Here is a 9241-nt window from a genome sequence, read left to right on the forward strand (position 1 = left end):
GCCTCTTGTGTCCTTTGGTTTGATTTGGGATGCCCTCAGCTGTCAATGGCTCAGGGTCCTTTTGGTCTATTTTCACACCTGTGGCTCCTTTGGCTATGGATTTCTGGGTGATCTATGGGCTGTGTATTGGTTTGCCACTACCCACCCACACCCTAAACAATGTGTGGTGTTGTGGCCCAGGTCTGTGGGTTGGTGTAGGGACCCCCTTGAAGTGTGGATGTATCTGGGAACCATTGGACGGTGAATGGCCCCGGTACTCCTTGGATTGGGGATGCACCTGAACCCCCTGGATTGTGGTTGTGTCTGGGACCTCTGTGATGTGGTTGCAAGTAGTGGTTGAATAGGTGAAAATGCTGCTGCAGACTCTTGGCTGAGGTTTGGCATGGCTCCTTTGGTTTATGGTTAGGTCGGAGGGCCTCTTCCGTACTGATTGTCTGGTGCTGGTTTGATTGTGGTTGCACTGGAGCTTTGGTTTATCTAGGGACTCATTTGTGGTTGCATATTGATGCCCTGGGGCTCTGATTGTAAGTGTGGCACAGTAGTCTGTTGACGCGCCTGGGAGTCTCTAATCTGCATTTGGATTTTGAACACCTGGGCCACGTGGTGGCTCAGTCTCCTTTCATGTTATTTTGTCTGATGCTCTCTGGGGTGTTTGTGGCTCATCTCCATTCTGTTTCTTGCAGGAGTGCTTCACACCCTTCATCAATGGAAGCTTCTTTGAACACGATGGCCAGCCTTACTGTGAGGTGCATTACCATGAACGCCGTGGCTCGCTATGCTCTGGCTGTCAGAAGCCCATCACTGGACGCTGCATCACAGCAATGGCCAAGAAGTTTCACCCGGAACATTTTGTTTGTGCCTACTGCCTGAAGCAACTTAACAAAGGAACCTTTAAAGAGCAAAATGACAAGCCCTACTGTCAATACTGCTTCCCCAAGCTCTTCTCCTAGAGCCTGAAGCATGCGGTAGGCCTAGAGTTTCGTTTCTGCCCCAAGAGGGCAGTCTCTCTCACCTTCACTGTGGCCTTGAAATCTTAGGAGGGATCCCTGGGGAGCATACACACAGGCAAGAACTCATCCTTTATGAGGAGAGGAAGGATGTGCCTGTCATTTTAACTGGAAATACCTCTCCAGTTCTCACTGTGTGGCAGTGAAGTGAAACAGAGGGTTTTTATCATTATTTGATTTCAGCATTTTCTTAGACGAATAATCCCTACCATTACCATTACTAATAAGAGACTTGGCATGGTTCTCTTAACATATGATGGTTACCAGCATAGTTCAGAGCATTGGCAGGCCCTTCCCCATGTAAAACGTGGGCTGTGGTCACACATAATTACCTGGGAAGTACTTTTCATCTCAATATCCCATGTGTTTTCTTCTCCTCCAATCTTGACCCCTTGTGACTTTTCTCCTTTTTAATGGGGAGAAGGGCCTCTCCCATACTCTTCTCAGTTTTGGGAATATTGTGCCTCGCCGTCAACGCCTTACATGTCTTTACGCTGTGGCATGAAGTTTCATTAATGCGGCCTTTCCCGTTCCCAACAGCTTGTCTTCTTCGTCTTAACCTTTAGTCTTGGTTTTTGACCAAGCCTCTTGCTTGTCTAGTTGGAGCTGTGCTGGCTTGCAGAGACTACAGATTGTACCAAGTTCATAATTTTACTTGGTTGTGGTAGCTGAGCATGAGGATGGTTTTCTCAGTACTTCTCCATAGATTTGAATGACCTTGCTTTCTTGCTCATTGTTATCCCATTTTACCAGACCACAGCTTGGTCTTCCTCAGCTTACAAGTCCATAGGCTTTATCACCCTGTTAAAGTAAATTGCTATCCAGATTTTATTACTTTGACCCCTCCTTATTCCAGTTTTCTAGTTTTTGGTCCCATTTACTCATCTGTGGCCCTGGTGGCACTAGTATCATTTAACAAATGTGTTTCAAGCTTCCCAAAATTCTAGTCTGTTATCCTGTTTCCTAAGTTTGCTGGCCCATTATTCTAGTCTATGGTCTTGTCCATCTTGCATGCTTTCCTATAAACCTAAAAGTTGATATTTCATGACCATGGCCCTGATTATCATGACCAGAGAGTCTATTGGTCTGACTGTTTCCAATGCTTTGCCTGTGTTGTAGTATTGTAAACCTAGATGTCCGTGTCCTTTACCATGGACAAAGGTGATCAAGCTGACCCAGTCGTGGACTTGGATGTAACCCACTTTGCGTTGACATGGACTTGGTTGACCCAGCTTGCTCTGCCATGGGCTGGTTGGTCCAGTTTACTTTGCTATGCACTTGATTAGCCCGGTTTGCTCAATAACGAGTACAGTAATCTACTTGCTTTGTTATGAATCTGATATATCTGCCTAGTTTTGAAATGCATCTGTTTCATCTGTATTGCTTGCCCATTGGTCTAGATATGTCCCATTTTGCTTTATCATGGAACTTGTTCACCCAACTTGCTTTGCCATTGGCCTGATTGGTCCAGTTTATTTGGCTCTGCACCTCGTTAACCCAGCTTGGTAAGAAGCATAGTTGATCCACCTGCTTTGCTATAGATCTGGTTAATATAGAGTACTATAACATTGAGCTGGTTGATATGACATGCTTGACCATTGGCCTAGACGTGTGAACCATTATGCTTTACCATGGATATGGTTTACTTCGCGTCCTGTGTCATGGCCCTGGTAGGCTTTGATTTATTGGCTGTAACTGTGTATGGCTCAGCTTACCCAGTTGTGGACTTGTCCAGTTTATTTCACCATGGACCTTATTGAATCAGTTTACTTAGGCAAAGGGCTGGTTGACCCTATTTGTTTGGACCTAGAACAGTTTGCCCACTTTGCGTGGGTGTGGACTTAGTTCACCCAGTTTAGTTTGCCGTGGTCCTGGTTGGTCCAGCGTGTGTGACTTGATGTGACCCAGTTTGTTTTGCAGTTCACCTGTTTGGGTTAACCTAGATTACTTTCTCGTGGACCTGGTGGACTCAGTTTGCCCTTGACCACGTTGCCATATTTGACATTGCCAAATTGTGCATGGCCGTCGTTCATATTGCCATAATTTTAGTTTACTGTGTTGCTTGACCATTGATCTGGTGGACCCAGCTTTCTTTAGCATTGCCCCTGTTGCTTGACCATGATGTACCCAGTTTGCTCTGCCATGGACTTGGCTGGCTTGGTTTGATTTGCTGTTGATCTAGTTACTGGGCTAATACCAATGAAGCTTTTGATTAACAGTTGGTGTCCTTGTTGCCACTCTTCACTTGACCTTAAAACTAGTTGCTGATTGACCCCCAAGGCAAAGACACTGGAATATTTCTGCATTGAACTGTGAATCTAGCCGCTATATAGTTGATAAACAAAAGTGTGGCATGGAGTCGTCTTTCCTGTATTCTGGACGATCTCTTTTCTCTGGGTCGCTTATTTTCAGAAACCTGAATGCGCCATTGAACCCTAATTACCCCCATCACCCTTGCTCAGTGTTCATATATCCACCTACCTTCACTACGGTGGAAAAAATAAGTGCCATTGCTTCTCAACTCCTTTCCCTTTTTGTAACCTGAACATATCGAAATTTAGTGTGAATTTATCCATACATGGGGGATATGTACACAACTTGAGTCTGCTCTCAGGTGTGAATCTTACTGTGCTGAGATTTTGAAAAGCAAGCTTAGAAAGCTACTGCCTTAATATTGTTTTCAGTTTTTATTGAGGAAATGTGTTCTTTGTACTCAGTTCTTGTAATTACTTTCTACAGACGGGATGACCTTCCCCCGCTCACTTGTGGCAATAATGTTTCCTGCTGACTGTTTCTGTCATCATCTTCTACTGACTATGGGAACTGTTCAGTCTAGGGTCTTCCTATTACACTAATACTGTACGGTGTCTTTGATAATAATTGATACATTTCTACAACGAGGATTGACTTTATTATGCAGTTAAATTGTAATGCTAATACAAAGACCTTTTGAAGTGATTTAAAGGAAAAAGATAACTTTTTATATAAATATATATTAAATCTAACCTCAAGATCCTGCAGTGATCTTTGCTGGATCTGCTGTCTGACCTCTTAACATTAAGTATTCTTATTGGGGCGGATCAAGGGTGGTTACTGTTGGAGGGTGGGTGTCTCTCTCGTCACAGGCTGGTGAGCATGACTCCAGCTTTTGCTGCTCTTATAACTGCTGTATTTGAAGCCCCCAGACCTTCACCCGAAGCCTCTGGGATCAACAGAGACTGGGGTTCTGCCACCACTGTAGGGGCTAATTTGTTCCCAGCTGTAAGCTAATACGGCCAGTGAAGCTTAAAGAAGGATGAATTATAGGAGAGGGCACCTGATAGGAGAAGAAACGAAGGGATGTAAGGACTGGAATACCATGGTAAACAGATCTGAATTTTTACCAAAGATATTTCATAGTTGCACCATTAAATTGTTTATGATCCTCAATCATACCCCCCTTCTTTATTTTTGAAAGTATCTGAACCCAGCCCACTTTAATTCTGTAACCTGAACTTCCCCGCTAATGCTTGGGAAGTGAAATACACCAGGGAACAGCTCCCGCTACACTCAAAAACGTTGTTTCTGGTACAGTTGAGTGGGCAAGAGATCAGCTGCCTAATGTTTTTGATTCTGAAGTTAAGATATATATGTACCCATTTGTTATTTGGCTGTATACCTCTCGAGACATTATCAGTCTCTTTCAGCACTCTTTTGGCCCGATAATGTTTCTACTGTTGCATATCTTGAGTACCTTACATGTTAATATTTTGCATTCCTATGGTACCAGGAGTGTTATAACCCTTCATCCTTCTGGAATCATAAATGCTCTAGTTTTGAATCTTCAGGAACAATAACCATTTCAGCTTAAATATCTGCGTTTCACATAATTCTCGTTCCATACTGTTATATTTCTTACTACCTCCTGAAATGTAAGTGGGCCAGTTTTGAATATCTGTAGAATCATGGGTTTGTTGACCATGGAGAAAAAGGTTGGCTGGTTCTAAACTTTTGGAATTAGATGTACCAGGACTGGATATGTTTTGGAACAATCTGTGTGCTGATTATGGAAACTTCTAAAAAGTGAGGTTTGCCCATTTTTGATTATGTTCTGGGCAGCTTTAAGTCCTTCGCTATGCAGATTCTGGGGACCGATTTAAACCGTGGGTGTTTCTGGTATTGGATACTTCATGAAGCATAGTTACACTAGCTCTGAAAATCTCCATGGATCCATAATTGTAATACTAAAAAACAGTTATAGAGCAAACAAACACCCTGAGGGTTTGCATGTATGGGTGAGAAAGAGGTAAATCAACAAATGATAGGATGGCGACAAAAGACCAGAAGGGAAACAGTTCGCCTGAGAGAAGGGGCAGAGCATTCCACAGTTTAATGGCAAGGGCAGTTAAATAATAACCACCAGTCAGAGCCTTTTTGTAGATGGGCATGTGCAGTAATGATCTCAAGGTTCTCCTAAAGGTGTGTTGGTTCTGGATACTACCAAAACCACGTTTGGCGACTGGGGATCTCTTTGGACCTGTAGTTTGAGCAGATCTAGTTATCTTATGGTTTCGGTACCCTTGATAACGTAGCCCTGCAGGGACTCAAGTAGAGATACTGCTTACACTGTAAGAGTCTGCACTGCAGGTGTTTCAGCAGCGCAGCTGTGCTCTTGAACCATAACTTTGCTGGTTCCAATGCACAAGAGGAACCAGCAGCTGGTACTGATTTACCAGTTGCTGAATGTTCCAGCATACACATAACCTCTGGTACCATAGTTGTAATTTCTTCCTTCCTGTGCTGATTATCACATTGGCAGAGGTAGGTCGTGAGGGAAGCACAGGTGCCACTGGGCCTGAGGAATGCATTAGTATAGACCTCTATTGTACCCTTGATCTGCTGGTTCCAAGGCGTGGTGTTTGGAGGTGGAAGATGTGTTGTGCCTTTTGAAGCCTGGATTAACGCTGTGGTCATTAGTTGTATACAGAGGTGTAGAATGAGCACTTGACACCCCCTCAGGCACAGTTGCTGGACACTGTCTTGTGGGTCCAAGACCGCAGCCTGGCGATCCAGCCCTACATAAATCTGCAAATTATATATATATTTTTTTAACTATTTGTTTTGTTAAAATCTTATGTTTGGGGTTTCTGTAAGTTTGTCTTTTAATACTTGGTGCTCTGTTCATGGCACTGTCTGATGAACTCTTACAGACTGAAAGAGGACTGGTCAGAACCACTCAGATTGCAGCTTGAACGAATTGTACCCCCAAGGTGCCCCACCCTCCCAAGGCGTTTGTGTACTTGCTTTATTTCTGTAAACATTTAACTTTGCTTCCCTTTTTAAACTTGTGATTACACCAATAAAAGTTGCCATTATTTTCACTTATGTTATTGTAGTTTTCATGTTGCATTGATAAAAAATCAGTCTGAGAAAATGATGAAATTGACTAGTTTGAAGTGGAGCATATGGAAAATTTAGAGGTAAAGGGCTTCCAAACAAGAATCCAAGGGACGAGTAGGTATGTTGCTATCCAAACAGATTTCAAGAGGTAATGTCAAATAAATGTATGAGTGTCTGGAGTCTTCACTGAAGAAAAGAGTGAAATGTGGTTTAATGGCTAAGGCACTGTCATTCTAATCTGAACTTCAGCACCTGGGTTGCCTGATCCATGACTATCTCTCAGTGCCGCACGTTAAAATTGTGCGTTATGTAAATTTGATCAGTTTCCAATAGTTTTCCACGTGCGTTAAACCAGGCATAAGGGGTTACATCTGTCATACTGTAAGTTTCTTGGCCTTTTTGCATTATCTTATCTGTACCCTGACTTTGGACTTGACGGAGATTGGAGTCCTCGTTAGAGATTTGTAAATTGTCAGCACATGTAAAGTGGTTGTATCTTTGCAACAGCAAGTCAGTTTTACTGGTACATCAGGTTTGTTGGCTCTCAACAAATATGCATCGGCTGCCTGCACAAATTTCTATAAAGTAACCCATTTGAAATTATTAAATCTTCTGAATATTGGCAGTTATGAATCCCCAAACTACAGTGTTTGTGCTTTTCACTAATTGAGCCAGTATTTCTCGACTACACTTTCGATGTGAAGTACAAAAGGTGATTAAATGTGCAGACAAGTCCTTTCCCCAAAAATATATATATTTTGGCCTTCACTATAATTTATTTGTTAATGTGCTTCCGGAGGAGAGAGTGATGGAGGGTCAATATACCTTCTAATTCAAAGATGTTACCCTCGATAAGTCAGCATGAATTTCCATTTTATCTAGTCTGATGTCCACTTTAGAATCCTGTTCGTATGACAGACTTCTGAGAGCAGAGAGAAAGACCGCTCAGTTACCTACCTCTGAACATTGCTTTTCCGTCTTTTGTTTCTTATCCACCGCTTCCTAGTTCTGTTTTTAGTTCTCTTCACCCTTGAGAGCTAACACTTTCTAATTTTTCCTCTCTGGATTAGTTCAATTCTCTAACTTTTTGCAATCATAAAATCTGGTACTTCTCTGGGTATTTGTCCTCACACAGTATTCCTTCATTATTCCTAATGATCTTTGTAATTCATTTGTCACCAGGGTCACAGTACTTCTGCTTGAAAGAAAGCCTTGGTAGGGCCTTTACTATAAAAGCCCACACCTGATCTTAATATTCTAAGCATCTTCCACCCTATTTCTCTCTTGTTTCTTCCTTTCAAAGTACTAGAGAAACTTCAGTGTTCAACTGTCCATTTTTATTGAGGTACTGAAAGTACTTTCCCCTCTGTCAGGTTTCAGATCTCTGCATAGTACTGAATTAAGCTGTTCGTATCATGTGTGGCTCTAGATACATATGCTCTGCATAATCCTGCCATCTAGTGTTTGGCTCGGATGTTTACAACTTGTTTTTCATGGAAGAAGTCATTTGAATCACAAGTATAGTGACTCCTCCCTTAGTTGGTAATACTCATGGACCCCTAGTCCATTGTCCTATTATCATTTTACTCCATTGAGTTTGGATGTGTACCAATAATGCGCCATGTTCTGCTCCTAATATCGCTCCTCAGCGGGCCTCCTTGATTATCTGATTCCTATTGACACGGAACAAGCTTAGAAAGCCCGTGGTCCTGCTTAATCATTGTTTGAAGAACTTCGACAATCGTGCTCATTCAACGCCTTCTGCTGGGGCCTCTGCCCCCTCCTAGAGCCTATCACCCCTTGCCGCCAGTGTCTTCTTGACCAGAATGCCAGGTCAGTGATGGAAAAGACGCCCTTCCAATACTGCTTCCCCTGTTTCACTCTACGTTCCCCTGGACTAACCACCATCAAGCCTGCATTTCTCTCTCTCTCTCTCTCCTAAGTATGACAAGACCATTTTGCAGGCCTGCCTCACCTTGTGGTCAAAGAAGACCATTCAAAACCGATGCGAACAGAGGTCGACCCATCGGAGAACGCAGAGGTGAGATGGAAATGTCACCCCAACATCTTCGGAGAATGTGATGTTGGGGTGGAGGAAGAAGCCAGCCCTTCCAAAACCCAGCTGGTGCACTCCAGTTCGGAGGGAAGCTTGCCCTCAGAATCCAAGTGGAGCAGCATCAAGATCCAAAGGTTCAACAATCCCCTGAGAATTTAACCATGAGTGTCACAACCCATGGCCACACAACAGGCAGAACACCACCCCAGTGAGGGTGGGGCGTTGAGCCCAGAGACTCAAAAATAGCCTGCTGGTCCACCCATGCCTTTAGGCCATTTTTGGCGCCAACAGAAGCCTTCAGCGCCAATACCGCTCATTTCTCCAGGCAGCGGCCTTCCTCATAGCTGAAGTGCTCATTGGCTCCAGCATCGAAGGGGATGCTGAAACCGGCACCGAAGCCAATCTCTGCATCGACATCGAAGCCACCAACCGCACCGAAGGCCTCTACTTAGAAGACACCACCGATGCTGAAAAGACAGTCTGCGCCAAAAGCTCCATCGACCGATGACTTTCAGCAGCCGATTTTCCAGCGCTTGCTGGAGAAATTGGACACTTGCCAAAAGCGGCTCTTCATCTACCCATAAACTGGGAAATTCTCCCCTAAGAATTCTCCCCTAAGAAGCCTCCAATGTTGCCGCAAGAGACTCTGCCAAGGATAAGAAAGTTATCCTTTAAGGAGTACATTTCTTTGGAACTCACACCTCTTCCAAGTCATTAAAGAAATAAGGACAGGGGCACTAGCCACCTCGCTGTTTGATCTTCAACTCAACTTCTCTTCCTCCTCCTCCCTCACTACCAT

At 43.6% G+C, this 9241-nt stretch overlaps 1 protein-coding gene across 2 annotated transcripts in view; it reads left to right on the forward strand.

Moving 5' to 3' along the window:
- Nucleotides 1-6371, forward strand: part of PXN (paxillin) — a 339773-nt gene extending 333402 nt beyond the window's left edge. For both annotated transcript variants that reach the window (XM_085634086.1, XM_085634087.1), the window contains exon 16: nt 684-6371. In XM_085634086.1, the coding sequence (XP_085490212.1) occupies nt 684-950 (267 nt within the window). In that variant the 3' untranslated portion in view covers nt 951-6371. The remainder of the gene's footprint in view (nt 1-683) is intronic.
- Nucleotides 6372-9241: the final 2870 nt, after the last annotated feature.

Source organism: Triturus cristatus, chromosome 11 (genome assembly GCF_964204655.1).
Source record: "Triturus cristatus chromosome 11, aTriCri1.1, whole genome shotgun sequence".
NCBI lineage: Eukaryota > Metazoa > Chordata > Amphibia > Caudata > Salamandridae > Triturus > Triturus cristatus.